The following is a 15,703-nucleotide window of genomic DNA, read 5'->3' on the forward strand; positions in this document are numbered from 1 at the left end:
GATATGCATTTTCACTGCAGGCCTCTATACAGTCGCATGCTCAACAAGACAAATGAATACAAATATGTTATGGATTTATTTGAAAGAGGACATTTACAAAAGAAGCACATAGAAAATCTTTTCATCTTGATCAGGAGCCTCTATGACTAGCTAATTCTGTGGATAGCAGGTTTTCATGTCAGTCCGTAGGCTACGTTTGAAATATGGAGGAGTTGAGACATCGGCTATTAAAGTGCCCTTGAACCAGGCCTTAATATCCAACCACTCGGTTAAGAAAAACATATTCTTGGGGTGAATATTAGTAGAGGTGACTGGGTGTAAAATGACGAAGAAAAAGGGCATTTGACAGTTCAGCTGTTGCTTCTTTATGTTAACGTGTCTTCATTCCTGATGAACTCTCCTACGTCGGCCTGGTGGAACACTACGATGGACATGGGATCCACTCGCCGACACTCCTGGGTAGTTTTGGCTGCCACTCCAAAACCCTGAGAAATAAAGAAGCATTACTGGTTAGGAAATCCTCTCTTTGAACAATGGCAAAGGTCAAAATCTGTCGTATGATGCCAAGTTGAGCTGCTCGAGCAAATATGTATTCTGAACATTTAGTATGTGGTAATATAAGATTAAGGAGTGAGGCGTTGAGGGGAAGAAATTAAACTGATGGCAGCACCTTTGATATTGTAGTGGTTTGCAATGTGAATTTTCAGCACAAGTGGCCCCAGCTATAAGCCCTTAATACTGTAAATGGCTTTCTGTGAGAAAATAATCACTAACTGACCTCATCCTATATCAATTTTATTTTTTCTAATCAACCAAGCATTAGAATTGTGACACATGTATGCACAAGGACCAGATGCACAGGGTTAAGTGTTCATTCCTTTGTGAAATAAGTGATGATGTACAGCGATGTTGTCGTGTGGGCACTTGGTTGTGCCTTAGCATTCTAGCAAGAGCACAACTCAGAGAATATAGTGAGTAGGTCAATCTTATCGATTCCAATATATACACGTGTCAACTTTGAGGGTTCTCGTTTCCTGAATGATTGGTCGTTCTGGTTAATTAAACCATGTTCTACAAGTGTTCAAATTGAAAAAAAGGGGTGAGGTCAAAAAGCTATTGATTTCTGACAGAACGCCCGTGAGCATCACAGTAACAAATCTTACCAGGGGCACATCCGTCATGGAGTAGACCACGACTCCCTGGTACTGCATCGTGTTCTCGGTGATTCTGCCAAGCCCGGATTTCAGCACATGGTTCCCGTAGAGGAAAGACTGCTCCTGTCCAGGTTTCACCCATACCTTGAACTTAAAAGACATGACAAGAAGCTTCAAGTTATATATTCAATTCTTTAGAAAATGATATGCAGGTACACAATACATTTCCAAACTAAATTAGAGATTATCAAACAGTATTAAATAAACTGTTCGATTAACCTGCATGTACCACTCTACTACGAATTTAACAGAGCAAGTGACGTCCTATATTTGTGACACATGACAGAGGTATGTTTTAGAAAAGTTCAGTACATTTAAGTGGACAGTAGCTGGTGTTTACAAGTGTCAAATGAGAGTAGATGAACAGTGAAAAACAACAATTATGAGAACTGCAGCTGGACCATCAGGTTGGCTTCAGTTAATCCACTGCTCTTCCTGTAAATGTATTTGACATTAATGCAAATGGGTGCTCTACTGAAAAGGATGCACCACTTCACTAAACATTTGCATGGCTTTAATTTCTCCTTACTGCATCTCTTAATCAAAACGTAATTCACAAGGTCTTATGAGAGAGGAGGAAATGCAAACGATGTAGGGCAAGATACAAATAAGAAAAATGGAAACCCAGTCACCTTTGCATAGGGCGCCAGGAAATCCAGAGCTGTGATGTGCAGGCGGAATTTAATGGACTTTGTGAACTTTCCAAAACAGGTTCCCACTGAAACGAGTTTATCCCGGGAAATGTTTGTGGCCAACTTAAGAATTTTCTCACTGTGGACAAAACACGAGGGTATATGAATTTCAGAATGACTTCAGGATATATAGCAGAACATGAAACGTAATATATCGTAGATTACCTCATATAGTACACACGCTCATTGTGTAGTCTGAAACAGTAGGAACCGTCAGGTCGGTCAACTAGAAGTTTAATGTTGTCTCCGATGCTGTTGTGGGAGAAAAGACATGGCTTACTACAAAACACACGCAGGCTAACATGGATGCTACAATTTTTAGTATAATAGGAGTTCTAATACGCATGTAAACCCGCCCTCTTGGTCAACTTACTATTTTGACAGCTTCTCAAACATAACTTTCGTCTCTTCTTCTGTAAGTGGCCTCATAGTGAATACTTTAAAGCAACCTTTATCCACGAATACTTGTATCTTCTGTGAGAAAAACGTGGGTAAGCACGGAAGTCGTCAGTCGTTACACCGGAAGTTGGTTGATGTCATCAGGGAGGTAGTTCCTGGTTGTTTTTTTCTTTAGCTTTCAGTCGATCGTTCGCTTTTACTCCAGCAAACCGGTTGCCATCTGGTAAGTTTATTCACATACAATCATAAAAACTGTTATTTACGCTATAATTATACAGCTGGAAAACCGCTACTTGAACACTAATCGGTTTTACATTTCGTTTTTGTTAAACATTGAAGTCACACCTTCGAAATCGGGCTCGGTTAGCCTGGTTAGCTAGCTGTCAGTGGAAAAAAACACGGACCTGCTGCTATTGGTGAGCTAACTGTGTTAGCAGCTGACAATGCTAACGCTGGTTCGCTTCGGGAAACGACCCTGTTCCACTTAAGCGTTTCACATTCAAATTCTGAAACAATGGGATGTCACAAGTCTCTTTATTGAGTCTTGCCCGGTCGTGATTTTTCTTCGGACCCGCGGTTTGAAGAGGAGAGTCTTTGCCGCAGCGGTGCAACTTACATAACGTGAATTTGTTTTAAATGTACGTGTTTGTGATCCAAAACCCAGGCTTATAAACTCATCAGTCAACCTGGTACAATAATGTACCTGCAATGGACAGTAACAGCGCAATGTCAGCAATGTGTAATGTAGAGTTGGCTACAAATAAGGAAATCTACTTTGTCAGCGAGCTCTTTGCACTTGGCGGATAATTTGATCCTCCTCTCTGAAAGCAATAATAGCCGATATAAATCCCTGATCTTGTTTTTCAGATGCTGCCAAGTAAAGTTATACCAGGCTAAACGATTGTTTCCACTAAGAGGACACTTCTCAAAGTATCTGATACTGCTTCAGTTCAGTCATACATAAAACAATTGAAATTGTTCATTTATAAAGAACTAAAATGTGGGACAGCCTTAAAGTACAGCTGCCAAGATTCATGGATTAGTTGTCAGCTATATATTTTGTAATTTTTTTTGAAAGAAACAGTCTGTATTCTCAGATTGTAGCTTTTGAAATGTTCAGATGTTTGGTTCTCTGTGTCAGTAAGGAGTTGTGGACTAAAGAAGACTTGAGGATGTCATCTTGGGCTTTGGGAAACACTGATTAACATTTATGACAGACATCAAATGGAAAGAAAATGAATCAACTAAATAATAGACTGATTAATCAACAATGAAAATAATGTTAAGCAGTTTCAGCCTTACATTAAACTTAATTGATCTGTAGTTGTCTACGGTGAACCTAGGATGCAAATGTTTCTCACCTGTGATGTGTAATACGCAACATAACTTTGTTGGTATTAACAACATATGCAATTGCAGTCATTTGATGCCCAAGATTTTATTTTCTTCATTTTCTTTTATGCCCTATTAATGGAAAAAGCCTCTGTATTATTTCCTCTCCAGGGAAATATTAATTAAAAGTAATACTTTATCAAAGTGCTATAGACGGCATGATGAAAACTACATTAAGGGCTGATCAGAGGCTATGAAAGCACAAGGTTATATGCAAACACTTTATTGTTTACACAAGACTACAAATGCAAAGAAAGGTTAAACATTGATCACTTCAATCCGTGTTCAAAGTAGGTGTCGGCTCAGCATCCCACATGGAAACGTACAGAAAACATTGACCCAATTTCTTCTATTTAAAGATTGTAAATTATGTTTCATGTTGTACAACCTATTACACCATGTGAGAGTCAGAATACATGCAATTTATATATAGTAAATGTTTGTAAAGTTAAATGCAAATATGAAATAAAGCATATTCCGCTAAAAGAGCGACCTGCTTTTAGATTTGACCTGATTATCTGTGTTTCCCCCAGAAGAGAGAGCCCCTCTAATCGCACGTCAGGTCTCAAAATGTACAACTAAATCAACCTGATTACCAGTTTCCCTTCTTATTATTGTTATCAGGTGGTTTACCACAACTTTAACTTGGAACATTAGACCTGTATCCAACACCAAAGTAGCTTTCACAAATCACTAACTGCGTGAGAAGAGAAACAAAGAAGTCACATTATGTATAACTGTGAAAATAATGACAAATATTTCTTAGAAGCTCAGCATTCAATGAGAAAATAACAGATTTGTTCTTTCCTAAACAGGAGTGTGCTGCCCTTTGTTGGGAGAACATTTCTTGTGCCAACGGTTTGCCCCAGAGAAGCCAGTGGTCTGTCTGTCTGTCATCAGTTTCCGGCGTGTGTCTGCCTCTGGTAACACTGAACAGGAAGACAGGCGCACAGAGACGTCTGAGCAGAGAGAGGAAACTGCTGCGGCTTCTTCGTCGGCCTCAGAATGACTGAGTTCTGGGTTTGCTTCAGCTGCTGCATTGCAGAGCAGCCACAACCTGTGAGTACGAATGTGGAACTTGGAAGACACATTGATTTACTCAATCTTTAATGTAGAGGCATTGCTGACCTTGTGGAAAACGTCTATGAAATGCTGTTTCAAAGTAATATAGGTGAATAAATAGAGCAGTATATGGTGTTTTCAGTGTACTGGCCAATATGTTTTCCATTTTGATGAAGATTTGAGAAGTAAATACTCCCCATACCGAGATCAAGTTCCTTAAAATGTGTGGTTGGGTCATGCCTGAAATATATATGACATCGTCTTTTGGGCCTCCAGCTCACCACATCCTGCTGTCTGACGTGAGAATGACAAATTAAATAAGCTTTGCCATAGTGACAGCCACTCGTTGTGCCTCACTAGTCTGCCAGTGTGTTTGCTAACAGATACGGTAACAGGGATCATGATTGTCTCCTTTAGGCTCCACTGCTTATGAATACAAATGTGTACAGGAGAGGAATGAGCACACTCTTTAGGCTGATGTTTGCCTCTTCTCAATCCTCACTGAAAAGTAATATAGCCTTGAATGTATTAAATGGTGGTAAGACTTAGAGCTCCCTGCCAGTCAGTGGTCTATAGTATTTTGACTATACCTGAAACTTGACTGAGTGGTACTTAAAAAAAGTACCTGGCATGTACCATCCACAGCTTTTTCAAATGGAAATAAAAAAAGAGTGAGTTGAGTCGAGCCATGCCATAACATGCAGTGGAAACATGTCCTTTTTTACTAGGTTTACCGATATCGATCAGCCGCCGATATTCACTCTCTGCCGATCGATCGGTGCTCTCTATAAAGGCCGATCGTGAGAGCCGATCACATGACGTAAAATACATGACACTTTTCTCTGTGCGTGGCAAAACAAGCTCGCCAAAATGGCTTCACCAGTCTGGCAGTATTTTAAGGTGTCCGAAAAAGACAATAAAATAGCGGTATGCAACGTGTGTGTGAAGCAGAAATCCTGCAGCTCCGCCCGCTGTGACGGACCGGTGAGCGGAGCAAAACAAACACTTCAAGTTAGACCTAACACACTATTTTATCTACCTCTGGAACAAGCTAAACTAGTTATAAATATATGTATTCTTCACTATCGGCTCACTCATTACGAGCTGCATGAGACGGATAGGGACAGGCTGTCAGGAGAGAGAGAGGGGGGAGAGAGGAAAAAAGAGAGGCTTCTGCTAATTTCTCCCGTGTTATTATCCAAAGTTAATGTAAACTTGAATAATGTACTTAATTTGAATGTAATAATTATGTTGTTTGTGGAAGCGCCAGTGAATGAGCCCCATGAACTGAGTTTTAAACATCACTTTAAATGGAAGATCCCCATAGGCCCCACCCACTCGATTGCCGGAATCGGTATCGGCCGATACCGATTCCGGCGATCGGCCCCAAAATTGGCGATCGGAGAATCCCTATTTTTTACTGTTCTTTTTTTTTTACTTAAACAAACGTATGACCACACCTCTGGTAAACACCAGAGAGAATGCGGTGCTTCTGTGTGATTCTCTCTGGAGTAACTCTGTTTCAAAGATCTGTCAAATCAACTCGGCTGTTCGATTAGTGGACACAAATGTATGCATGTTAGACGACTAAACATACATTTCAAATAAATTGATATTTATGTCGTTCATTTTCAGAAACGGCGACGACGGATCGATCGCTCCATGATCGGCGAGCCAACAAACTTTGTTCACACCACACACGTAGGCTCGGGGGACATGGGCCTGGGATTGTCATCGGTACGATTACTTACCATCACCTCTACAGAACATTTGATTAACAGAGTAAAGCCAACAGAGATTTTTAAGTAACATTTACACCTTGATGTTTGCAGGTGGACCTTGTCCAGGCCCAGATGAAGTCTAAAGGCGGCTACGTGCACGGAGGATCCGAAGGCTCTCAGTTGTAACAAGGTGAGAGATTCTTTACACTGAGAAACTGGTATGCAGCCACATAACTTTCACTACCCAAAAGACACACCAGAGTGCAAATACATATTTTCGATTAAATGTTAAGTTTGTTTTGAGGGATAATGTAAACACCTGCAGATTTAACAATGCAAGTTTCCCAAGAAAGCGGGTATATCCTCTGCCTTTGATGCTTTAATCCAGATCAAACAAGTGTTATCAAATATATATAGGTTTAGTTTTTAGCCTCTAGCTTTAACACGTTTATGATTAAGACACCCGTTTTGAAGTTTAAAGACTTCCCAGTTGACTATTTCAACTAAAAGTCACTGACTTGACCCATGCTTTTTATGGTAAATCATGCTTGCACACAACAGCAGGCTTGTCTTATATGTCTTTAAAAGGAAACTGGTGATATGCCTCCCAGCACATATTTGAACTGTTCTATACATGGTCTTTTTTTATTCGGGGAATTTAGCCCTGCCTTCATGAGGGACTGGGTGTCCTTGTTCCTCCTGATTAGCTCTCATGTACAGATAACCACTTCCATTGTCCTTGTAAGTAACAATGACACAGCAGAATCATTTCTTCATTTCTACAGTCTTTATTTGTAAGTTTTAGCTTTCCAACCCTGGCCTGATTAGGGCAGTAGCATTCCTTTCTCCTGGCCTCAGGCAGATGTTAGTGTTGCACCCTGGCTTGTTTAGAAACTCCCACTGGAGGTTGCCATGGTCACTTTCACTTTTAATTATTATCCTGTTCACTCTCCAAAGAGAATTCAGCTAAAGTCTGACCAAGCGGGCTCGTATTAAATGGTAAACTGGTGTGATTCGGCCTTGTCACCCTCCTCCTATCATTAGCACCTCACAACCTAACATGTTTCACTCTTCTCCCTTCACAGCCCTTCACAGTCTTGTGGAAACTACTGTTGTTGATATAAGGAAGCATTTTCAAAAAGCAGTTCTGTCTGTAAAAGGACGCAGGACCAAAAGATGAAACTACTGCTTTTCCATAATGTTGTATATATTTTTATTTTCCATTCCTTTTTTTAATGAAAGCACTGCTATCCATTTGCTGCCATACTGTTGCACTGTAAAGAATAACTGTTAAGAATAGATAAGAGGGTTTAGAAAGCTCATAGTCTCAGTCAGACGTATGCTTGTGTGTATGCATGAGGAAAATATTTTCAAAAATATTTGCTGTTGTAGCCCATTTGGATGCCTGTATTTATTATCTGATTTGTAAACGGACCTCATGGTGGCTGGGCCACGCTGGAGATTTGGGACATTCAGTTTCCTTCTTTGTTCTCAGAGGTTTATCAAAGGACAGGTAGAGGTAGCAAGGCAAAAAGCTATATGTTCATTGTTTTGTTCTGAGAAGTACTCCTGATTCTCTGAGTTGCTTTCAGGGTTTAAGATTGCTGTCTTGTAATAAACTTGAAATGAGTAGAGTACACTGGATCAATCATTGTACACTCACACTTGCTTAGGAATTTCGCATTGATTTCAACTGTTTTTTTTATACTCATTTAGATTGAACCATATAGAATTTTAATAAACGATGAACTTCATATAATCTGCCTTCTGAAGTCATGTTCATTATTTGTTTAACTGATTTCGTTTCGGAGCTTGAAGCTGCAAATGCTTAGCTTAATGATTCTTAGATTCATATTTTTCTATGTATTTTTTCTTTTCAATGCTTGTGTATCAACAGTAGACCAATAATTAAACTCAGAAGTAACCAAATGCAAACACGGCTACAAATGTGGGTCAGTTTGATACAGTTATCAGTATTCCCCAACCTGTGATTTACCTACTCCATATATATTTTTGTCTTTTTTTGTATTTCTCTTGATTATAACATAAGTTAATTCTGTCGTTATCTTGTCCCTCCAGAGGTCCTAATACTTTCTTGTTTCTTCAATTCAAATGCCAGATCTCTTCAAATCTGACACGTGCTACTAAATGTCATTCAATCTAACGCGACCCGCCTTTGTAGCAGTGCTCGTGATGAAGTTGCTTCAGTGTTAAAAAATGTTTTCCTGTGATGTTAACAAATATTTTGTCAAAAGCATTTACACAAAGTTATACCTCCTTTTTCAAGGAGGTGTAATTTTCTTTAAAGGGTTCCTCTCTTAGGGGAAAGTAAATAAGTGCAGCTATTGCCTGATTACGCTGGTTGCCAGTTAATATTTTTCCTTTTTATTGAATGGCTGGTACATTTTGATCTCTCAGTATTTTCACCATGTAGTCAACATTTCTTAACCAGGCTTAATTGAAAATATCTTGATAATATCTTTGCCAATAGTGATGGAGCAGCTGCAGGATGAATATTAAATGATGGCCCCTCCTGCTGCTCATCACTGCCTCCTGTCATTCTTAATGAAAAGGTCAAATGTGACGAGCAAACCAGCCGGCCTGGGTCTGTAGGTGTGATTATGTGTCCTCCATGTACATCGTGTGATCGACTAACAACTGAATGGTTGTTTTTATCAATTCAAGCGAAAGTCTGTGTCAATTGGTGTTCAATGGGTGCTATTGTCAAAATGTTTATGATGAAAGAATTACATATTTGGTGTTGGTACCAGGCAGCACGAATGACCTGATAGATATAGTCACATTTGTAATATCTTATCATTTTACAGCCTTACAATGCTGGTGACCACTATTCCAACATAGATTTATTAATGTGATTTATCAGGCGAAGGTATTGTTCAAAGCTCATCTGTTCCTCTTTATATGTTCTGTAGTAATTCCTTTGTGATAAGAGATCCTCCTATGTGTAGACTAGTTAGTGTTTCTCCAGCTCTCTGCTGAACGCTGTAGTGTGTGTGTGAACCATGGTGTGAACACACACTGGGATTGCTGTATATCATGTGACCAGCAGGCTGTGCTAGCGCACTGGTTGAATGTGACTTATGGGATTCCTGCCATGGGACTTATTTTATGATGAAACTGTAAATACTTAACATGAAGGTAAATTCATGGTTGATTTGTTTTCAGGATCATACGTATTTTAGGTTCGTTTTCTGTACAACATTACTGGGAAGGCAGAGAGTAGGAGCAATGTTTTTTGTTTTCCTTCTCACTTTAAGGGAAGTTCATCTGTCTTTTCTGCATTTTTCAGAATAAACAATGAGAAATAAATGTTAAATGTTCAAGTTTAAACAAAATGTCTCTCCTATGTTTTTAATTCAGGCTGGACTCCAACATCTATTGGGTTAGGAAAGGAACATTTGAAACTATTTTAATATCAAAATACTCAAGGCATTCCTGTCAACGATCATTGATTCAATGCAAAGATCCTTTAACTAAAATACAGATACGATAGGAACAAGTACTCCACTACAAGTACTAACTCAATTGTGCTGTAAGCAGCTTTAGCTATAGTTTATTTAAATTCCTCATAACCTGTGGGTTAAGTGTAGCTACAAATAAATACAAAAATCTGATCTTTTGCAGTTTTTAAATGAAACCATAGAAGTTTGGATGGGAAACTGGGTTGGGTGACTGCCAACATTAATTAATTCCACTGTTTAAATAACAGCCATCTCCTTCAGTTCATATGCATACACAACATTTCAGACAAAATTATACTTTAGTTTCTTCAGTTTAATTTAAAAATACAAAGCAAACACAAAAACAGGTTGTACAATTTCACCAAAAAACAACCAGCTGTAAAAATTGAAAAATATACAAAATTGAGTTTCTCTGACAAGACTTAAAAATAGGTTAACCTAAGGCATAAAGGTATAGTTATCTAATGTGTATAAAGGGCATAACATCTATACATAGTTTGCAGGTTAAATCACATGAATGTGCAGTTATGTGGTGTTTTAAGCTCCACTCCCCAGCCTACAAACTGTTGCAGCCACATGTCATGCCTCTGTCTGCTTCTTCTATGTTGGCTAAGCATCCAGTGAAACTCAAAGAAATAAGTGATCCTGCATTGAAGCGTGAGATCAGTTTACAGAGTGAGCTGTGGTGAGAGCTTGGTGTCATGTCAGTAAGTTTGAGGCACTGAACCGTAGTGAACCCAATTGATGATGACAGAGGAAAGCTTGGCTTGGAACAGGATCTTCATCTCAGCGTGCTCAGCAGAGGGGATGACCGCCCGACTGACTCACAGAGCAATTTAGTTTCTTATTTTCAGTGGTCAGCTCATCACACAGACAGCAGGAAGAAAGATGCTGAATATAAGCAAGAACGCAAACTGCAGAAACGATGAGTTGTTTTGTGCAAAACTACAGCATCAGTGTTTGCTGGTGTGTGGACCAATCGGAGAGCTCCTTGATGTGGTTTGGACCAAACAGCTCACTGTAGTTCTCTGTGTGCAGAGAGTACGGGTCATCATCCCCAGCACCTGAGGAGCACAAAATAAAATGTTGACCCAAATGCAAAGGCTCTTACCTATCATAAGCTGTGTCGTAAACATTATGGATTTTATTTAATTGAATACCTCAATCAATTATTTAAAGGTCTCAGATATATACAAAACATGTCTCTGAAGTGTTTGGCTTGAAACACCAAACAGATCATTGCAGCATCCCATAATCCCCTCTGTTTCAGCCCTGTTTCAAAAGTGCTGATTCTGTGTCTGTTACTTTAGATGGAAATAAGGAGCCCCTCCCCACGCCCCTCTGAGAGATATTTGGTTAAAAAGAACACAATGGTGCTCTAGGAGGAGATTCAGGTGATACGGTGACATCATAAAGTGACCAAAATCTGATCAGCTCATTTTCAGACAGGTTTTTATATAAATGGATCAGGACAAAAAGTGAGCGAATCTTTTTTCCTGAAACTTTCAGAATCTCTTTACACAGAGGGGACACATGTTTATGAATAAAAGACATGAAAAAGTGCATTTTGCATAATAGGTGACCTTTAAAAATAATAATAAATCTTTTAGTAAACTATATGAGTATGACAGTCGGGGACTTCCTAATTCACACAGACACACAAAGTCTTACGGTGCCAGTGGTCCCACAGTGTGTGTGTTCTCCATTCCCTCTGCTCCTCAGACTGGTTCCAGACGTCAGTGTTATTCAAGTGGTCCATCAACTACGAGAGACAGAACACCTTCAGTCAGTCAGACTTCTAGAGCGTTACACAGCCCAAGATTCATCCCAGTGTTATTCATAATTCAAGATTCAACAGTGCAATTACAAGACATAAAAAATACATTATATTTATATGCACTGTATTATGCCACTGATCTCTTACAGACAGTGCTATTTAAAAAAACTAGATCATCTCGGTGTGATTGAGTGTTGGAATTATCGTCCATAGAGATGCTTTCTCCTGAGTATAATGGGAGTAAATGGCACTAGGCTCATGGTGCTTATAGCGCCAAAAGAATACAATTGTAAAACTCAGAAGCAATGTCTCTTTCAAGAAATCATGAGCCAGTCAATCAAGATAATCCATAGACCTTGTAGTGACAGTTTCATGCAGGAGCCATTTTCTTTTTCCCAAACTACACCATTAACCGTTTAACAACAAATGGCATCCTCCTAGACTGAGCTGTATTGAGTTATATAACAGGCTTCTTTCTTAATGTGATGGAAAAAAATCACTAAATTACATGACATTTACTGTCCCTTTAATTTAGAGGAATGCAGTTTCTTCAGTAAACTTTTCCTTCTCATTTTAAGGGAGTTACTCATTTGGCCAAAGAAAAAAACTCCACTAAAGAATAAGCCCCAAAATGTTAGGGCAGTCAGAACATACCTTAAACACAGCTTCATTCTGCTCCTGCTCCTCTGGTCTGCCATCCCACATGCCTGAAAATCAGTATAATTTGTACCAGACTACAGAGACAACACCATTTAAAATCACAGCCAAAACAACAATAAAACGCTTTGACAACCAGCGTCTCACCGTGTGTTTGCATGTTACCAAATGGGCCTTCTGCGGGCGTCACAACCTTCTGCGGTGTGTCTGAAATGGGTCTTGTTGTTCTTGGTTGCCAGGCATGTGTAGTTTGTGTTTGATCAACTAGACTCCCATGTCTTTCTCGCGGCCTGCTGAACAACTGCAGCCCTGGGAAAGGGTAGCACTGTCTCATGAGGTCTGTCTGAGGATGTTAACCTTTGAAGAGATACATACACTTGAAAGGCATGTCTGTCTTACCCCTCCTGCGTCTGTGAGTTGGTGTTTTGGGCAGCATCCTGTACACTCTGTAGGCATTGCTGCCTCTCTTTCTGCTGTGCTCCCGCAGCTCACAGATGTCCGGCAGGGAGTTCAAGGCACAGCGGAAATTTGCCTTCCATGTCTTGGGGTCCGGTGTATCTTTGCCTGGATGGTACCGCCCTGAACAAATAAATGTAAATATCATATTAGCAACTACCTGAACAAGCAAACCAGAGTTCAAACCAGAAGTAAGTTGATTCTGACAACTTTTTGCTCAGCAGCTGTAAGTTTAAAGAGTTGCTATTTTATAGGACAAGGATGAAAAGAAGGCATTAAATAAAGTTTCAAGTGTTGTCAGAAGTGTACATTGTTGCCACTGTAACTACACCCATCAGTGTTGTCACGGCGTACTTGACTACATCTGTGTATCGCTGCATCGAGAGGAGAAGTTAAACAACTGGTGGTCAGCAAAACAATATTTCCAGGGTGTTGTGTGGGACAATTCCAGTATAGTTAACTCCATGTATTATGCATAAATATGGCCATTATGACTCTATTTTCTGCTAATCTTTCCTAAATAACTATGTTTTTTTGTCTCTAAATCTATTGGAAGGTAAAACACAAAACCTAGCATCCATACGTGGCTCACTGCACAGAGATCCTATTGACACCTTCACATTTAAGCTACTGTTTAAAGACTAATTAGATCCATAAATCATCAAGTGTGTGACTTCCTCCATTGTGTTGAGTTCTCACATTTGTCACCAGGTAATGATTTGGATCCTAGCCAAGCCTCTGTTTCTAAGTTTCAATTATAAAATCATTTGAGCTTAAAAGATCCACTAGGGATCATTTACAGCTGACAAGGGCTAACAAGTAGAAAGGGAGCACGGGTAGCATATTACTTACATGCTGCAACCCCAACTGCCATGACTCACAGAGCTTCCACATGGTATGTGTATTTTTGTTGTCTAATTGTTCAGTAATGTAGTCTGTATTCTGGCTTAATTTTATTTTAAGTGTTGTAAATTAAGCTGAATTTAAAAACATCCCCGTACAAGTGTCCACTTTTACATGATTATCTTTTTTTTCTAGATCGTGTGAAAAGCCTGTTGTACTTTGACAGCAATATGATCACCAGGCACATTCACAGCAACTGAACTGAAGCTTTCCCATGATGTGATGCATTTACACTCACAAAGCGTGACTTTCCCAAGACTATAGTGTGTGTGTGTGTGTGTGTGTGTGTGTGTGTGTGTGTGTGTGTGTGTGTGTGTGTGTGTGTGTGTGTGTGTGTGTGTGTGTGTGTGTGTGTGTGTGTGTGTGTGTGTGTGTGTGTGTGTGTGCGCGTGTGCGTGTGTGTGTGTGTGTATTCAGACACACATCTTAAAAAAATTGTCATGATTCCCATGAGAAGATGTCAAATAAATGAAATGTTTACCATCAAATAGTTTTACTGCGGGAACAGATAACCTTTATTCGTCCCACACAGGGGAAATGTACATTGTTACAGCAGGTAAAGAGCCAAAGATAGCTTAATATGTGAGTTGTACATGTCTGATGAACTTTGCGTGTGAAACGTAAGAACAAGTCTGGGCAGCAACAGGGGCAATGTGAGCACTAAGAACCACATAACGCAATCAATCATTTTATTTTTAAAGTCGGATCTTTTGACATTTTCTTTATTTGTTTATTTGTCATACACTGTTGTTGTTACGGTAAAGGCTACTGGGCTCTTCATATCTCTAAGCTGGAAAGGTATGAATGTGGTAAGTCTAGAAATACATGATCAGAACAATGTAAGTGTGGCTACACTTCACTGGAATAGATACTTCTGCTTAGCAGGAAACAGACCGTATGCAAATCTTATCAGGATGTGTTAAATAATGCAATAAAAATGGCCTTATACTGCGAGCACATTTTAACCTTAGAAAAATATATTTATCTCAAGGAAAATAAATCATTGATATGTTGAACTGATGATTATTCTTTGGAGTTGTTTACATGAATTAGGCCATCCAGTAAAACAAATCTTTATGGGGCAATGTAACCTTCAATGACAGGCCAAAAATGTAACCAGTGACATGAACACAGGTTAAGTTTCTTTGCCCCCAGTCTACCAGAAAACCATGTAAGGGGAAAAGGTGAATGCCATTACATGAGGAGGCAAGAGTAATTAGTATTCTAAATGTGTACACATTATAGTTAAAACATTCAGCTTTGATTCAAACATGTGACACACAATATAGCCTGGCATTACCGAAATATACTCATATGAAAATGATTTCAACATATTGCAGCAGTCTTTTGTGTTACTGGAGATACAACATATAAGCTTGTTGTGTTGTTACACATTGCTGCTGTAAATGTAAAAACTTAACACAGGGTATCAAACAAAGTCCCTCAGATTTATATAATATGAGGAGTCAATGCTAAAGATAATAAGAAATCTGATGTCTGAGTGGACAATAGAGAAGAAAACTCTACCGACCTGTGTGCATGGCCCAACTCCTGAAGAGTGTAGCATCTCGGTCAATACTCCATCCATGACGAGCGGCATGTTTCCACGGGATTTGGAAGATGTGTGCTGCCTGTTGAATAAAATGCAAAAAAGAAGCACAGAAAACATTATGCTAATATTAATCCCTGATTATTTATCCTTTATATAAACAAATTGATGTACAGCAGAACAGTTTGCACCCAGGTGTGAATGCATGTGTGATGATGGTGAGGGGTCTACCTGGTCCAGCCAGCTGACTCCTGGGTAGCTCCCAGACTCGATCTGCTCCTCCAGCCACGGCCTCAGCCTCAGCCGGCCTGGGTGCTGCATACTGGAGTCACAGCTTCAGTTATGCATAAATGTAGAGAGGTGTCACCGGTTACACAGGAGTTTCAGCAATAACAGAAA

General features: G+C 39.5%; 3 protein-coding genes across 4 annotated transcripts; 1 reads left to right on the forward strand and 2 right to left on the reverse strand.

Annotated features, from left to right (window-relative positions):
- Positions 1-57: 57 nt before the first annotated feature.
- Positions 58-2,458, reverse strand: nip7 (NIP7 nucleolar pre-rRNA processing protein). The gene is made up of 5 exons (XM_034117014.1): positions 2,280-2,458; positions 2,072-2,158; positions 1,847-1,985; positions 1,164-1,304; positions 58-485 (listed from the first exon to the last, which is right to left on the reverse strand). The coding sequence occupies exons 1-5, from the start codon at positions 2,333-2,335 to the stop codon at positions 366-368; spliced, it is 543 nt and encodes a 180-aa protein (XP_033972905.1). The 5' UTR covers positions 2,336-2,458; the 3' UTR covers positions 58-365.
- Positions 2,432-8,244, forward strand: cdc42se2 (CDC42 small effector 2). The gene is made up of 5 exons (XM_034117015.1): positions 2,432-2,528; positions 4,513-4,756; positions 6,395-6,496; positions 6,592-6,670; positions 7,566-8,244. Exons 2-4 carry the CDS (start codon positions 4,703-4,705, stop codon positions 6,664-6,666), a joined length of 231 nt encoding a protein of 76 aa, XP_033972906.1. The 5' UTR covers positions 2,432-2,528; positions 4,513-4,702; the 3' UTR covers positions 6,667-6,670; positions 7,566-8,244.
- Positions 8,245-10,254: 2,010 nt separating this feature from the next.
- On the reverse strand, positions 10,255-15,703 carry LOC117471793 (interferon regulatory factor 1-like). 2 transcript variants are annotated; one of them, XM_034117017.1, is made up of 7 exons: positions 15,536-15,703; positions 15,287-15,386; positions 12,796-12,975; positions 12,562-12,705; positions 12,394-12,446; positions 11,634-11,724; positions 10,255-11,026 (listed from the first exon to the last, which is right to left on the reverse strand). In XM_034117017.1, exons 1-7 carry the CDS (start codon positions 15,623-15,625, stop codon positions 10,908-10,910), a joined length of 777 nt encoding a protein of 258 aa, XP_033972908.1. In that variant the 5' UTR covers positions 15,626-15,703; the 3' UTR covers positions 10,255-10,907. The 2 variants fall into 2 exon arrangements, with proteins under 2 accessions (XP_033972908.1, XP_033972907.1); XM_034117016.1 differs by having other exon boundaries at positions 12,544-12,705.

Source organism: Trematomus bernacchii, unplaced genomic scaffold, assembly GCF_902827165.1.
Source record: "Trematomus bernacchii unplaced genomic scaffold, fTreBer1.1, whole genome shotgun sequence".
NCBI classification, from domain to species: Eukaryota; Metazoa; Chordata; class Actinopteri; order Perciformes; family Nototheniidae; genus Trematomus; species Trematomus bernacchii.

Bases quoted from the DNA above. Each gene is read 5' to 3' on its own strand.
- nip7 (XM_034117014.1), bottom strand. From the start codon at position 2,335: ATGAGGCCACTTACAGAAGAAGAGACGAAAGTTATGTTTGAGAAGCTG. The intron at 2,159-2,279 runs GTAAGTTGACCA...CTCCCACAACAG, and splicing joins TTTGAGAAGCTGTCAAAATA to CATCGGAGACAACATTAAAC. The intron at 1,986-2,071 runs GTAATCTACGAT...TTTTGTCCACAG, and splicing joins GAGCGTGTGTACTATATGAG to TGAGAAAATTCTTAAGTTGG.
- cdc42se2 (XM_034117015.1), top strand. From the start codon at position 4,703: ATGACTGAGTTCTGGGTTTGCTTCAGCTGCTGCATTGCAGAGCAGCCA. The intron at 4,757-6,394 runs GTGAGTACGAAT...GTTCATTTTCAG, and splicing joins TTGCAGAGCAGCCACAACCT to AAACGGCGACGACGGATCGA. The intron at 6,497-6,591 runs GTACGATTACTT...TGATGTTTGCAG, and splicing joins TGGGCCTGGGATTGTCATCG to GTGGACCTTGTCCAGGCCCA.
- LOC117471793 (XM_034117016.1), bottom strand. From the start codon at position 15,625: ATGCAGCACCCAGGCCGGCTGAGGCTGAGGCCGTGGCTGGAGGAGCAG. The intron at 12,706-12,795 runs GTAAGACAGACA...ACCCTTTCCCAG, and splicing joins AACTCACAGACGCAGGAGGG to GGCTGCAGTTGTTCAGCAGG. The intron at 11,027-11,633 runs GTAAGACTTTGT...TGTGCTCCTCAG, and splicing joins ACTGTGGGACCACTGGCACC to GTGCTGGGGATGATGACCCG.